Below are 16,912 nucleotides of genomic sequence, written 5' to 3'. Positions count from 1 at the left end.
TTATTTTTTAGGTGTTCTGTTTGCTTGTTTCTGTGTTACTGCTAAGAGAACAGTAAAGAAGTGTTTTCCAGATGTAGCCCAACAAAATTTAATTGTGTCAAACACTGAAGGACCTGGAGAAGAAGTGATGGTAAATTAGATTTCACTTTCATATGAATTGTATGGTGATCCAATGATAACAGCTGAGTATTACATAATGATAGTAATAATAATGACAACTAATGTTTATTGAGCACTTACTATGTCAAGCAGAACTCCATGTGCTTTGCATGCATTAACTCATTTTTTTAAAAGATTTTATTTATTTGAGAGACAGAGTGAGAGAGAGCATGAGCAGTGAGGAGGGGCAGGAGAGGGAGAAACAGACGCTCTGCTGAACCAGGAGCACATGAGCCTCAATCTCAGAGCCCTGAGATCACGACCTGAGCCAAAGGCAGGTGCTTAACCAGCTGAGCCACCAGGCATCCCTGGATTAACTCGTTTAACTTTATAATTCTTTGTATTACTTTCATAGTGTAAGGGCCTATTTGGCCAGAGCGATTCCATCCGGTTAAACAGTGATTTTGTTGTTTATGCAGTAAAACTTAAACTGACCCTGCCCCCCCCCCACCCGGTGAACTTACTTAAAGCAAGTCCCGGAAACCAGTAGAATATGGTCGACCAGTCCCTCATAACAGAGCCCAAATACAAGGGCGGGTCAGGCCAGGTGGAGATAACAGAGCCCGAATGCAGGAATGAGTCGGGCCAGGTGGAAACATCCAATCCCTGGAGCACGCATACTGTCTCCCTAGCTGCCAAGGAGTGTGGGCCCCGCGTTTTGGACGCCAATTCTGACCAAGGTGATAGGCTAGTTCAAATAGCTACTATGGGGTGAGTTGTAATTCAACTGGCCACCCGTGAGTGACCTACCATGACTGTGCAGCTTTCTCTGTGTGTTGCAATCTCATTGGCCACCTGTGTGTGGCCAGGCTCAACCACATGGCCTTTGCTCTGTAAGAGTTAGTCTGTAAGGCAGGGAGGGGTCACCCTCTCTGTAAGAGGCGGCCCCGACGGTCGGTTTGATTCTCGATGCTTGGTGCAAAATAAAGCTTTGCTTGACCTTTGCTTTGTATCAGTCTCGCTCCTTTGATCATGGACCTATCATTGGGGGACCTATTGATAGGACTCCAAAGAATCATAAACTGGTGGTTCCTTGATTTAAAATCAAATCTTCAATGGTATTCTTCTCCCTTTGTGCATGTCTGTGTTCAAATTTCACCTTACCCAACCTGAGTGTGGCCTCATCTAAATTTAACTAAATACATATGTGATGACCTCTTTTTAAACAAGATTACATTCTAAGGCACTGAGGGTTCAGACTTCAACATAATCAATTTTGATGGGAAAGAAAAATGAAAAGAAATTGTTAGTTTCAATTTGACTCACTCATTTTATAACTCTAACTTTACTTTTAGGAAGCAAATATTAGACTCCCCACACAGACATCCAATATTTGTGACACAAGCATGTCTGTTGGCACTCTTGGTGGCCAAGGAGTCAAAACACAGCAAAGCTTTGAGATGGTCAAAGGTGGCTACACTTTGGATTCCAGCAAAGGCGGTGGACATCAGACCTTGGAATCTGTCAAGGGAGCAGGACAGGGAGTAATGGAGGCTGGAAGATACACATATACCGACTGGCACAGCTTCACCCAACCTCGGCTTGGCGAGGTGAGTGCCAATGTCTTCGAGTTCATATTCCATGAAAGTTAAAAATTATTTTACTTTTTATTTTTTTTAAAGATTTTATTTATTTATTTGAGAGAGAAGGAGAAAGACAGACAGAGATAGTAAGAGAGAGCACAAGTGGGGAGGAGAGGGTGAAGCAGGCTCCCAGCTGAGCAAGGAGCCCAGCGTGGGGCTCGATCCCAGGACCCTGGGATCATGACCTGGGTGGAAGGCAACAGTTTAACCCACTGAGACACCCAGAGGCCCCTAAAAATGATTTTAAATCAAGATTTCCCAAAAGTTTTCCTCCTCGGACACCTGGATCTCATCACCTTTTAAGTCCTTTAATTATCATAGATATGGATTTCAGGCCCAAGACCAAACAGAAAAACGATCTTTTCAAGTTTAATTTTTAAAATAAGGTTTACAAAACTGCGTAACTATCTAGGAGGGGCATATGTATATGTATTTACGAAGTACAAGAGGACCGGTAGCTTTTTCCCTAAAAATTACCAGGAAAATCACTTGGAGTGAAAGATTTATATAGAATGATACATGGATCATAAATTATAAACATTTTTTAGTATACTGAATCCTCTGTGTAGTCATAAAGGCCTGGCTATCAACATCAACCAGATAGACTGTCAAGCTTTTATTTTGGGTTTTAGTTCCCTGTTTTAGGTTCAGATTAACCAATACTGGTTAATATTATCCAGTTGAATATATTCCATAATTGTCCCTATATAATTGTATATAAATGGAAGAATCATAGCCTATATGGGTTCCCCAAATATGTGAAGACCTACAAAGAGACGATGGAACTATACAGATCTTATGTTCAAATGGGAAATCGTAAGTTAGTTTTGTGATATGCGTGTATCTTTAATTTTCATAAATGTGTTCGCTAGGAGCATTTATATATCTGCTATATTTTCAGAATGAATATAATACAGACCAATCATGTGCATTTTTTATATGTAGGAATCCATTAGAGGACACACTCTGATTAAAAATTAAACAGTAAAAGGTAAATCAAAGACATTATTTTTATGCTAATGTGTTTAGGTGTCTTTAAAAAAATAATAAAATGTGCTCTTTTTTGATACAGAAGGTGTACCTGTGTGGACAAGACGAGGAGCATAAACATTCTGACGACTATGTGCGTTCGTATAACTACGAAGGGAAAGGGTCTATGGCGGGCTCTGTAGGCTGCTGCAGCGATCGGCCGGAAGAAGAAGGACTTGAGTTTCTAGATCACCTGGAACCCAAATTTAGGACGCTAGCAAAGACATGTGTCAAGAAATAAATGTGTGTCTTAACAGAGAAACATCTACAAATGCATATGTAGGAGTTCGTTGAATGTAAATTGATAGCAGCATCTGCTAATATTTTGTTTATTGGAAGTAAACTTTGAGTCATGTATAGATAAGGACGCTATAAATACAAGGTTCCCTGAAATTCTCCTCGTCTCACGTAACTTCCATATTCTCTAGAAAGAAAAGCTTCATGTGTTAATTTTCCTTTCTATGCATGTATATATTGCCCTTTTCAGGACGCTACCAATGTGCGTTCTTGCATCGTCTATTTGAAAACTTATGTTACTCTCTATGCTACGGAAGCGTGCGGTGGGAGAGCTGGGTATTGTCGAGGCTAATAAAAAATGCATTTTAATTTGAGATGAAAATTAAATATTTTCCTTCAAAATTCTGGGGAGATTGTTCTTAGAAATACTCTTAGAAACACTGTCTTTGGTGCCAGAGAATTGATTTCTCTACCTGAGTGGCTGTGTATTGAAGGACTTTTGTATTCTTTGGTTCAGTCTTCAGTTTGGGAAATAAGTACTCATTTCTCACTACACTTTCACACTGCGGAGATGCTCTCAGCACTGTCGCTTTCAGGAGTCTTCAGCGCTTGGTCCTTGGATCTCTGCCCATATGAATCCATATTCAGGTTCCTACAGCTTCTAGGTTTGTTGGAAAGGCATGGACCAGAACAAGCCCACAATAATGTGAGCCAGAGATTTTATAAGGATCAGATGGGAGAATTTCCAAGAAAGAATTGCAACCTTGATGCCCATGGTGTGACTTAGACTCACAAATAGGTTTTGTCTGCCCACCGGGATGTACTATTACCTTTTTAAAATACAAATACCTTGACAAGAGCATGCACTGTCTAGTTTGGCAGAGGCTCACCATCTTCAAGCATTTGTGAAACCAGCCTGGCAGGCATTAGACTTGCAAGCCTGACACACGGTGCTTACCTTTTAAATATGGTAAAAATGGAATGAGGATCCATATTGGAATTTAACACTCTGCCTACCTTGGTAATTACTTTAAGAAAATGGAAAATCAGAAATACTGAATTTCTAGCATGTAAATGTTAAAACATGGAAATCTATGAAAGCAACACTCAACCAAACATTTGTTGAATGATGGATAAATGAATGAACACATGAGTTAATAAATTATTTTGAATGTGTAACATTTTAATAGGATATTATATTGTATTAATTTAGAAAGCAGTTATATATTTAAATAATATTTTAATAGTCTTTTGTGCCAAACTCTCTAAATTTGCAGACAATAGCAGCATATATTCCATGGAAATTTCTCATTCAGACCAAAAATCTGTTTCATTTTCTTTAATCTATTAACTAGTTAACTATTGAAAAGAGTATTTGATTTTTTAAAAATTCTGTAATTATTCTTCTTATTCTCAATTACAGCTTCTGATTAAAGCTGTTTCTTGATGTGAAATTGGGTATTAGAGCAGATTATAAAAGTAGTTCTAATAAATAAATATTTTATTTTATAGGATGTCCATAATGTACGATTTTTATAGCAACTGTGGGTAAAATAATTTTAGAGGGTAATGCAATTTATGTTGTCTGAGGTATACATTACTCTGAAAATGATACCAGTTCAGAAATTTTTAAGTATAACATTAAAAATTTGGAAATAAATCACACCATGTTATATTGTTTAATGTAGGTGCAGAACATTTTCTGAGCAATTAAAAACTATTAGCTAAACATTAATTTGTATGTGTTTGTTTATGTTTTCATTTCTTATATTTACTTAAAAAGGAAAGAGAAACTTTATATACTTTATAACATAAAGTATAATTAAAGGCCAAAAGTTAGCAAAATAAGACACCCTAAAGTATTACCAGAATTGTTAGAAAGTATGGAAAATGAATTTGTATTAAGCAGTTTGGGCTAGCTTAAATATTTTCAAATATTATTAAAGTTTATCTCACAAAGGAAGTATGATTTGTCTTTTTTTAGGAAACCCATGTTCTCTGTTTACACTCAAAACTAAATGTTATTTGTATGACTGATAAAATTTAAAAAACTCCACTGGCCTGTTTACCAATTGAGTTGGTAAATAAAACATTTTATTATCTTTATGGATTATTTCATATAAGTTACTCATCAGTTATCAATAGGAAATCACTATGAATTGTTCTTCTGTAATTAAATCTATAGTTAGGGAAAATATACAATTAAATTTTTATCTTGATTCAGATCTCAAAACTATTCCAAGTTAAAAAATTCTACAGGAATACCAAGATAGATGAAATTTGATATAATTATTATAAATTAGCTTTGTTAAATACCTCTCTAAGTTTACTGAGCTTTCAATTCTCCTGAGTTATTAAAAATATTTTATAAAATTCATAATCCATACTTATGTTTACTTCTAGAAAATGGGGGGAACCTCGGTGGCTCAGTCAGTTGAGCAGCTGCTTTCAGCTCAGGTCATGATCCTAGGGTCCTGGGATTGAACCCTGCTCCAGACTCCCTGCTCGGCGGGAAGCCTGCTTCTCCCTTTCCTTCTGTCTGCTACTCTGCCTGCTTGTACTCGCTCTCTCTGTCAAATAAATAAATAAAATCTTAAAAAAAGAAAGAAAGAAAGAAAGAAAATGGAATATGCTGTTACTTGGAAATTATTCACAATAGATGTTTTAGAGTTGAAAATTTTTATTATCATAGAAAAGAAAAGCTAACTCCATTTTGTGGTGTCTTAGCTTTAAAAACCCTGTACCAGTTGAAAATTCTCAATTTGATTAGGGTAATGAAACAAAACAAACTATGTATATTTCTGCATGTCTCTGGTGTCTTATCTGCTTTCCTAATAAATCTGAAGGAGCACTGCATCTGTCTTTCTGTTTACACAGGTGAAAGAGAGAGCTGCAAAGGCATTCCTAAGAATGGATAGGCCCCTGTATATTTTGTAGGGTTCAGGAAAATTAAGTGAGCAAATTTTTTAAAAAACTCTTTGAAAGGATAATGTTGCATAAAAGAAAATAATAAAAATCACACTTCATCTCAAATCCTTATCACTTATCCTTATCACTAACAATAAAATAACCACTTTCAAATATAGGAATAGACTATGTAAGAAGCATCAGAAACAAATATGTTAAGTACATTCATAACACACATTTTGTAAAGATTGATTGAATTATTTTAAAGTCTTCAGTGTCGAAGAACAAAAATTTAACTGAGTAGATTTGAACATGTAACTGACTTTACTCAGGGACTCAGAAACCAGCAACCCCTCTAGTAAATTTACAGGCTCTCTGAGGAGTTGTGCAAAATGGAAGGTTTTTATAGGCAGAAGGAAGAGGGTGAGGGGAGAAAGTCATCAGCAAAAGAAAAGAAAGGATTGTTTTGGGTCAGGTGGTATCATACAGATTATCTCACTAATGCTAACTAGGAAATTTCAGATTGACTGTTGAAAGATCACACTTCTGGGAGAGTCTGAAACTGCAATTAAGTCGAGGACTGCTGTCCTGGGGGCAAATGACAACATTTTGGGCCTGTTGTTTTTTTTCCCCAACACTATTTAAAGTAAGTTTTTTGATTGATAAGAATAAAATGCCATTTGATAAAGCCAATCTATAGATAGAAGTTGTATATTTCCAAACGGTGGAGAAAAGAAAAAAAATTAGAAATGAGTGTGGACTTCCTCTGTATTTGGCCCGTTTTTGTTATTTTTCTTTTAAGATTAAGTTATTTATTTGAGAGAGAGTGCGAGAGAGCAAGAACACACATGAGCAGGGGAGGAGCCGAGGGAAAGAGAGAGATTATCCTCAAGCAGACTTCGCTAGGAGTGCGGAGCCCCACACAGGGCTTGATTCCAGGACCCTGAGACAACATTTTTAAAATTTACTTGTCAGTGTACGATAATTAAAACCTGGAATTTTGGAGTGTTCTTATCTGTCCATGTTTAGGGACCTTTAAATGCTGCAATATGGAATTATTAATGTCAAATAGAGACTTCCAGGCTTCCTTTGAGATAGCTGAGGTTTTACCTAGAATTCATGCTAAAAATTCATGTAGCATTGTTTTCTGCCAGGTATATAGTTCAAGAAAAGCTAAAAGGAACTTTATAATCCAAAGTGGAAATGAATTCCCTTGCCTCTCCTAATGTACACAAAAAATCGAGGAATTAAAGATGGACAACATTCATACAGTTTATCTATTTAAAATTTGAAATCCAAATTCACAAAAGACATTTCATCCATCATAGGTATTCTACAAGATAGATATGTTACTATCTATGCCCTCCATATTTTTCACCTGTTTGAGATCTATGCTAAAAGTCTATTATCAGTGGTTCTTGAAATGTGATTCCTGGACCAGCAGTATCAACATCACAAAGGAGCTAATTAGAAATGCTAATTTTGGGGTTCCTGCCCCAGATCCATTAGATAGGAAACTGGGAGGGTGAGGCCCAGGCATTGCTGATTTATTACTAAATATCAGTACTAGCTCTTTGCCCCTCTGTGTCATTCATACTACCTGAAAGCTTGTGAGGAAATTGGATTCATGTCCCACCTGAACCGAACGTATTGGATCAGAATCTGCATTTCAACAAGATCCCCAGGAGATCTTCACGCACAGGAAACTTCAAGATTGGCGTGTGTAGTTTATCCCTTGAGGAACCTGCAAAAACTAATACATGAACAACACAATGAGCCCATTAGAGTAGGTGACACAAGTAGCCTCAGCAGCAAGTCTGTGGCAGAGATCTGGTAAGTAAATTGTCTCAGTTCACCTTGTAGCCTAAACTCAAGCCAGCTTGCCTCTCGCCCCCCACAAAGCAGACCCTCCCACTCTGTGTTCTTCTGCACCTGGATCACCAGCTCTGTGAACTTTATACCTAAGAGTGCCTTGCCCTGGAGAGCATACAATGACACATAAGGTGACCAAATTTAGATAGATGACATGTTCTTTGTTGCTTTGCTTAGTAAATTTATTCTGCTAACCCATAATTTAAAAAAATCACGTTTTGAGAGTAATTATTTTTGATCAAGGCTATCCAATATATTTACCAAATCATGTTTAAAAATCAACCTGAATAATCCTGATAGTTTAAGCAAAACACACTCATAGTTTCCTGATTTTGTTTTGGCATATAGGTCTCTTGCTGTATTCTTTTCTGACTGAACCAATTTATCCCCACATACATTTCTAACGTTTTATTTTTCTGGGTGTAGCTGACTTTGACTATTATAGGTGTGGCTGAGAACCTGTCAGAACCAGTGGTGTTATATAAGTCAGCAAAGTCTGTCATGATTATTTCTTCCTGTTTCAGACTGGGTAGAAGAAAATTAAGACAAATTTTCAGAGTTGTTTTGATTATGGCATAGTGCATTATTAATATTCAATACATATTCAATACCATAGAAAAATAGAATATATTTGTTAAATATGTCAAATATTAACTATTAATATTAAATACTGATTTGATATTGATGTTTTTATATTAAATATATTTGAAGGTAAACATTAAGAACACTGTTGATGCTTACAAGCACATGTCCTTTGGTATTTTGTGAGGGTGATGGCAGAGATGGCTGGCTGTCTACCTACTATCTCTTAAGTTAGTTCATTAGAGATGGAGCTCTGATTTCAGTCAGGCTGGCTATGTGCCTCACTGAGAGACCACTATTTCCCACCCCACCCCTGATCCAAGTGTGACATGCCCTAAATTCTGGCCAGTGAGAAGTAAGTGAAATGCTGTGTATAAGATTTCTGAGTGGTGTCTTAAAGGATCTGATTTGGCTAGAAAAAAAAAATTTTTTTTTTTTGTGAGTAAGCTGTACACCAAATGTTGGGCTTGAACTCACAACCCCAAGATCAAGAGTCACATGGACTACTGACCGAGCTTTCCAGGTACCCCTGCTTCCCCCCAGTTGTATTTTGCTATGCCTAGAACACAGGATGTGATACCTTGTGCTCAAGCAATCCTGTTGTGAGTTCCAGATTGGAAGCCATCAGCCATTTGTTGAGAATGGAGGAGCATAAAGATGGAGGCTGGATCCCTGGTAACTTTGTGGAGCTGCCTCCAAACCTGCTCTGGATTTCCTACCTCTAGACTTGTTCATGCGAGTGATTAATCTGTGTGTGTTTAAGCAATGAAATTTTAGGTTTTCCATTAAATGTAGCTGGATCTTATCTGATATAGGGAGAGAACAGAGACTGAATGGAAAGAATTGATATACCTAAGTCATGATTCAATAAACTTGGGAACTTGTTTTCTTCTGGCTAAGATTTTAAAAATGGATAGACTTGAAGACATTCCCATGTTTTCTTTCCTTCTTCTTTTCTTTTCTTTTTAGTTTTTTGAGAGAGAGAATGCTCCAAGTGGTGGGGGAGGAGCAAAGGAAGAGGGGGAGAGAGAATCTCAAGCAGACTCCGAGCTGAATAAAGAGCCTGAGCAGGACTCAGTCTCTCTACCAGGGGATCATGACCTGAGCTGAAACAGAAGTCGGACACTTAACAGACTATGCCGCCCAGGTACCCCAAGACACACATTTTTATTTTGGGTTTTTAAAAAGATTTTATTTATTTATTGGAGAGAGAGAGAAGAGCGAGTAAGCAAGAGTGAGGGGGAGAGAGAGAGCATGAGCAGGGGGGAATGGGTAGAGGAAGAAGCAGACTCCCCATTGAACAAGGAGCCTGACATGGGGCTCAATCCCAGGACCCTTAGGTCATGACCTGAGCTAAGGCAGATGCTTAACCCACTGAGCCACCGAGGTGCCCCACACACATTTTTAAATGTTGCATACCACTTCCACCACTTCATCCTCTGCTCTTCTGAACTGTGTGATCAAGTTGATATGTTCCCTTAAGTCTGAAAAGATTCAATATTTTGTTCCATTCTAACAGCCTGAGGCATAGTCTCATCTTTCAATTAATTAATATATAGGTAAATAAAATTTATTTTTCTATTTATCCAATGAATTTCTATCATAATCTGAAACTGTTCTTATGCTAACTCAAAGAGACTTGAAAATGAGTAACGGTGTGTTTGACAAACACAGGAAATTACAGAGGTTTCATCATGTGACAAGACAATGTTATGGTTTTGGTATATGACAAATGGTGAGTCCATAAGCTAATAGACACAGTTGGAATTCCGCTTTTTTACATTAGTGGCTATAGAAAAATGCATTTTAAAAATTATCTCAGTGAATTGGCTAGGATTTGCCTTAGACCATTCGGTAACAGAAATAAAGTGGCTTAGACAATGTAAAAGTTTATTTTTCACTAATGTAAAACAAACTCAAAATCTTAGACTTGTATGGATGCTTTAAAAAAATAAACTAAATTAATTTATAATAAAATAATAAATAATAAAATAAAATAATAAATAATAAATAAATTAATTTATTAAATTAAATTAATTTTTTTTTACTGTTTTTTAAAACATTTTTTAAAGAATTACCATGAAGGGGAAGCGTTACAGATTGGAATCCATTGAATCTAAAGATTTCTCCAGAGAAATAGATATCTAAAACTAAGTCAAAAAACAAATAAGAAAATCAGGAACAAAATAAGCATGTGTGAGAGGAAATATATTTACTTTTAGTAATATACTAATGAATCTCGTAAATTGATATGAAAATAATAAATTACTAAGTAAAATGGGCAAAGAATATAAGCAGGTCATTCACATAAGAAAAGACAGTTTAATTTTATTTGAACAAATGAAAATATTCTTATGACTAGATTTAAAGCAATGAAAAATTAAACATCTGTTTACTACTATATTTCTTTCATTAAAATTAAATAATTTTTAAGTACATATGGTCAGGAAAAATTATGGAGAAATAGAATCTCTCATAAATTACATCTATAGGCCAAAGTGTAGTCAACAAATGTTTTGGGAAAAAAAATTATGAATATATTGCTATATTCAGATTAAGACATTTTACCCAAAATGTAAACTTGTGATTTCTTTTGAAAACTTGGCAGTTCTGGTTACACTGAGTCTATATTCCCAAAGGCTACCAAAGGCCAGCACACTCTGAACTTGCCCTGTTCATGTCTCAGATGGGAAGGCTTCAGTTATCATTTATTAGGACACTTGTACTATTCTTTCTTTCTCTCTCTTCTTCTCTTCCTTTCTTTTCTTCCTTCCTTCCTTCCTTCTTTTCTTCCTCTTTTTCCTTTCCTTTCCCTTCTCTTCCCTTCCCTTCCCTTCTTCCTTTCCTTTTTCCTTTCCTTTCCTTTCCTTTCCTTTCCTTTCCTTTCCTTTCCTGTCCTGTCCTGTCCTTTCCTTTCCTTTCCTTTCCTTTTTTTCCCTTTCCTCCATCTTTTCCTCCCTCCCTCTCTCATTCTTTCTTTTTCAATATGGAATGCTTCATGAATTTGTGTGTCATCATTGCTCAGGGCCATGCTAATCTCTGTATCGTTCCAATTTTAGCATGTGTGCTGTCGAAGCCACTGTACTACTATTTTCTGAAGGTAAACTTAGGAAGAGAAAAGAAACAAGTTTTCTGTACTTTTACTTTTTCAAAACAATTTCAGAATAATTTAAAAGGGCTGCTTTTTTTCAACAACGTGCCTTATTTTGATTTTTTTTCCTGACCCCTGTAGGCATTAAGGTTTGGATCTACTTGCCCTACATGAGTTTCAACAAGAAAGAATTATGTTACCTTTTGGCATACAATATAACTGACTTCTTCCCTGTGTTCATTGTTTATTGTTTTTTCTCTTCTCCCTGCTTTTGAGTGTAAGCTCCACCAGAACAGAGCACAGCACATAAAGGGAACTCAATAAATGTTTTTTAAAGAAATTTATTGAGTGCCTACTATGTGCAAGCATTCCAGAACTCTCTTTTCCTGAATATTATCTCATTAAAAATATTAACAACGTAATTCCAATTTAGGCATTTTTATTCCTATTTACTAATAAGAAAACTTAGGTGGAAAATGGTTAGCTAACTCAAACAAGCTCAGACTGCTAGGTTTCCAGAGAGCCAGGATTTAAATCCAAGTCTGACCAAATGAACATTCCTTTTCTAACGGCCCTCCGTATCCATAATACAATGGAAAAAAAAATATTTAGGACTTCTTAGTCTTAAAAGAAAATTATGGGTCCTGTGACTCTAGGTTACTTATTCATGACCTTCTACAATGTAAATTTCAATCCTCAGCTGGTAGATTTCCATGTGAGGAGGGTGACAAAACACAGACTTTCTTACATCAGAGTAATCCTCTCCACACTGGAATTTATGGGTTAAGTAGGTGAATTGTTTCCATTTGGAGTTGCCCTAGTTATATGCATATTAATAACAATCAAGTTTGCATTTCCAGATTGGATGTCTCTTGAATTCCATATCCATATTCTTTATTACTTATTTCTAGCTTCAAGGTTCACAGAAATAAGAAACTCGGTGTCTTCAAAAGCGAATTATTTAATGCCTTCTCAAATGAGCACTTTGCTGTAGTCCTAATCTTTGTTACCAACAATATCATCTCTCTTTGTCCAAACATATATCAAACCCAGGATTCTGCAATCATCTGGGCATTTAAAGAATAGAAAATTAATGCACTCCCGGAGGAGACAGATTTATAAATGACGTAATTACAGCACTTGGGTCAGGTAATAAATAACAGAGGCACATGTAAAAGCCTGTATGCACACAAAAGACTTGGAAGTGCTTTTCCTCACATGGGGAAGTTAGGGAAAGCTCTATGAGCAAGACAAAGGAGGCATTCTAGTTGAAGTGGAAGTAAGCTTTCCCAAACCAAAAGGGCCAAAAACAAACAAAACAAAAGCAAAACAAAACAAGCAAAGGACAAGAATAACCGAAGTTCCAAAAAACACAATTTGAAAACCACTGTGACAGAGGATGGATCAGAAAGCTGTTGAGTTGAAAGACCCATGAAGATGATCCAGATGAGAGATAAGGAATCAGATAAAGCAATTAACCTGGAGAGGGATGGATGTGAGTGTGAGAAAGAGATGATGTCTAAGATGACTCCCTGGTTTCTTTCTTGAGTAAGTGAGAGGATCACAATACCCTTAACTACAAGGAAGAGGAAAAACAAAGTAGTTTTGTTATGGAAAGACAATGGCTTTGATTTGAGACATTTTAAACTTTAAGTATAAGTGGGAATTCCAGGAAGTTATGTCCTTTCTCAAAGTTGGAAAGAACATGACTGATGCTCTCCACTCCACTTCCCACTCTGTTACTTAACATCTAAGTTATCCATCCTTAAACACCAGAAGTTCACTTAGGGCAGGGACCACATTTTAAATTGCTTTCTATCTAAGTAACTGGTGGTATAAATCTTTTTTTTTTCCTGTATGAATATTCAAAGCATCTTCTCTTACCTCTGCTTAGCAAGGACCACCTAGGCATTTCCCCTTATACCTCTTTTCTCCCCTGTACTCTAGACTCTAGGATTTGTTGTGAAAATCAAGCAAACCAGCAATATGCTAGTGAGGATTACTATTGAGAGAAGTAAGATGAAAGTGAGAAGGAAGGATGTGAGTTGTATCTCAATAAATTTGTTACAAAAAAGAAAGAAAAAAAGAAGAGATGAGAAAAAAGAGCTCAGAGAATGAGGAGGTAGCCTAATTTATGTGGTGATAGTTGTTGTTGGGAAATAGAAGGAAAAAGTTAAATTCAAATTTTCAGAAAGCAGCAACAAACTGAACATGCAACATCTGGAAAGAAGAAAAGATTATAAAAATGGTTGTAGCGTATTAAGAACACCTGCTGAGAAGGCTAGAAGAGACTAGAATTACTTGAACAGGTTGGTGTTTGACCCTGTTTCCTGGAAGGCTCCTTGGGCCGAGACTGGGCCTGGCAGGGGGCAGCTAGGAGCACCGGCACAGTTGCTGGCAGGCAAATGTGAGACGAATGGCAACATTTGTGTTTGGTTTTGCTGTTCAGTTTTATTGAGGTGTAACTGACAAATAAAACTATATATACAAAGCATACAATGTGATGATTTATTATACATATATTTTATGACACGATTATCAGAATCAGGTTAATTAGCAAATCCATCATTTCTTATGGTTACCTTGTTCGGTTTGTGTGTATGGTAAGAACACTTTGGGGTCTACCTGCTTAGCAAATTGCAAGTACAAAGTACAGTGCTGTTACCTATAGTCACCAGGCTGTACATGAGATCTTCAAAGCTTATTCGTTTCATAAATAATGGCTTATACCTTTTTTTTTTAAGATTTTTAAATTTATTTATTTGACTGACAGAGATCACAAGTAGGCAGAGAGGCAGGCAGAGAGAGAGGGAAGCAGGCTCCCTGCTGAGCAGAGAACCTGATGCGGGGCTTGATCCCAGGACCCTGGAATCATGACCTGAGCCGAAGGTAGAGGCTTAACCCACTGAGCCACCCAGGCACCCCTGGCTTGTACCTTTTGACTGACGTCTTCATCTCTCCCCTACCTCTCAGCCTCTGATAATCACACTTTGATCTTCATCAGGATATCTATCTATAGCTATAGCCCTATCTATTTATCTATCTACCCATCTCTCTATCTATCCAGTATTGACTAGCTGGCTTCCCAAAAACTGATTAGATGAAAAACCCAACCATAGTTAAATACATGAATCCCTGCTATTACTTTCTCTGGAACAAGCTTCATAGAATTGTCTGTATGGAATACATCTTTGTTGCAAATCAATTTTTATAATTAAGAATCCTGGGACTTTTTTTTTTTTTTTTTTTTTTGGTTTGAGCCTCATGTTTATGACCACTGTTTATTAACGTTTTTCATATGCTTTCTGCAACTAGAAACTACATAAATCTCTCATGCCTCCTTTTCAATTGTTTTGAAGGATCACAGCCTCTATATGGGGTGACTTCTCAGATGCCCTAGTGTAAATTTCAGGCTTGCTTATAGCCAATGGATTAGCTACACTTATCTCAAAGCAACATCATAATTTTTTAATAATTAGCCTATGGATTACAGGTAGTTTGATTTTGTATAATCATATATATATAATCATATATAACATATATATATATAAATGTGTGTGTGTGTGTGTGTGTGTGTGTGTGTGTATTTGTTCAACAAATATTTAACAAGGGCCCACACTGTGACAGGCACAGTTGTAGCCACTGAAAGTGGAGAAGAATATAAGACCTCATGAAAATGACATTCTAATAAGCAGAGATAGACCAAGAAAGCAAAATAAGTAAAATACGAGAGACAGATGGTAGGATGGAGTGTTTATGGGAGACTAAAGCTCTCACCAAGACCAACAAGAGACCTGGATTAAATACAAAAATTTATCTATTTTGAGATATCAGAGAGTTGCAGAATCAACAAGAGCTAGAGAAGCTGATATTCCAGGGGCAAGAGCACACAGAGAAAGGGGAGTATATTCCCTGTAAGATAACTTCACTTTTTCCCCAGGGAGCATTTGAAGCTACTGACACTGGCTAACTGCTAAGAACTCAGGCCTGGCCATAGCAGAAGGCCACTGCACAGGGAGAGAGAAATGGGGAGCTTCTGGCAATTGCTCAGGCATAGCGTGACAAAGACACTGGAGGAACTGCACTTACCTCCAGCTTTCCCTTTGAGACATTTGCTGGGTTCTAAACCTTCATGGGGTGGGACGCTAGCAAAAGCAAAACCCTCGGATAGAACAAAAGCCACTTCCACGGTCTCTTAGTGCAGGAGACAAAGACCTGCGGGGGGAAAGAGCCACAGTGAACCCACCAGGTTCTTAGTTAAAATCCACAGGAAGTCATCAGGGGTTTGATGTTTCAATTAGGGTGGACAGGGGAGGCCCCAAAGAGAAGGGGCACAAAGGTCCAAAGCTGAAGGGGGTGAGAGAGTTGCAGTGTAACCATCAGAGGGAGGAGTGTTCTGTGCAGAAGTGAAAGCCTAAGGAGGAGTATGCCCAGCGTGTTCAAGGAAGAGCTGAGCCCCCCACCCCCCAAACTCCCTGGGGCTGGCAGCACAGCACGTGATTGGGGAGTAAGAGCTGGAGTCCAAGAGACACACGGTGGGATGTGTCAGCCCCCCTGGACCACTGGACCAACTCTGGATTGGATCTAAATGAGATAAGAAGCCTCAGAGGGATTTTTGTTTTTAGTCTTTAAACTTTGGAATCCTTCTAGAGGAGTTTGGATAGAGAAATATCATGACCTGACCTATTTATTACCAAGGACAGTCTGGCTGCTGGATTGAAAAGAGACCAAAGTGAGGCATATTGGAACCAGAAAGACCACTTAGGAGGTTTTTCAAATAACCCAGGTGGGAGACAACAGTGGCCTGGACAAGAATTGACATGGTGGGGGGTTCCTGGGTGACTCAGTCTTTAAGTGTCCGCCTTTGGCTCAGTCATGATCCCAGGGTTCTGTAATGGAGCCCGGCATCGGGCTCCCTGCTCGGTGGAAGCCTGCTCCTCCCTCTCCCACTCCCTCAGCTTGTGTTCCCTCTTTCCCTGTGTTTCTCTCTGTCAAATAAATAAAATTGTAAAAAAAAAAAAAAAATGGACATGGTGGGAAAGGGGAGACGCCATGTATATTTTAAAGGTAGAGTTCATAAGATTTATTGACTGAATGGATTCCGAGTATAAGAGAAAAAGAGGAAGTCCACAAGATGTTTTGATGGAAACAATTGGGAAAGATGGAATTGTCATTCATTCAAAAGGAAGAGACTGTGGGCATTGTCAATGGGGAAGATCAGGAACTCAGAACTGGAAAGATGAACTTTGCAGGGCCTTCTGGATATCTAGGCTAAAATGTCACATGGATGGCTAAAGCCTGGAGTTTAAGGGAAAGATGGGGGATAGAGCTTTCTGTTTGCCAACCATCAGCATGGAGATGGTGTTTAAAGTCAGAAGCCTGGGTAAGATCAACAAGGGATTGAGCAGGGATAGAACCAGAAGAAAGGTCCAATCACCGAGTTGTGGGCACT

The 16,912-nt window shown here is 37.7% G+C and overlaps 1 protein-coding gene across 2 annotated transcripts in view; it reads left to right on the top strand.

Annotated features, from left to right (window-relative positions):
- The window catches only part of LOC111142564 (desmocollin 1), a 32,469-nt gene extending 27,498 nt beyond the window's left edge, over positions 1-4,971 (top strand). Inside the window, exons 14-17 of one of the 2 annotated variants that reach the window (XM_022495836.1) lie at positions 12-130; positions 1,455-1,709; positions 2,688-2,733; positions 2,815-3,012. In XM_022495836.1, the coding sequence (XP_022351544.1) occupies positions 12-130; positions 1,455-1,709; positions 2,688-2,723 (410 nt within the window). In that variant the 3' untranslated portion in view covers positions 2,724-2,733; positions 2,815-3,012. Of the gene's footprint in view, positions 1-11; positions 131-1,454; positions 1,710-2,687; positions 2,734-2,814 lie in introns of both variants that reach the window. The other variant, XM_022495835.1, reaches the window with a different exon arrangement.
- The last annotated feature ends 11,941 nt before the right edge of the window (positions 4,972-16,912 follow it).

This window comes from Enhydra lutris, unplaced genomic scaffold (assembly GCF_002288905.1).
Source record: "Enhydra lutris kenyoni isolate GAN:26980312 unplaced genomic scaffold, ASM228890v2 scaffoldscaffold8, whole genome shotgun sequence".
Classification (NCBI taxonomy): domain Eukaryota; kingdom Metazoa; phylum Chordata; class Mammalia; order Carnivora; family Mustelidae; genus Enhydra; species Enhydra lutris.
The sequence above is the reverse complement of the archived record's forward strand: the minus strand, read 5'-3'. Positions and strand labels throughout refer to the sequence as shown.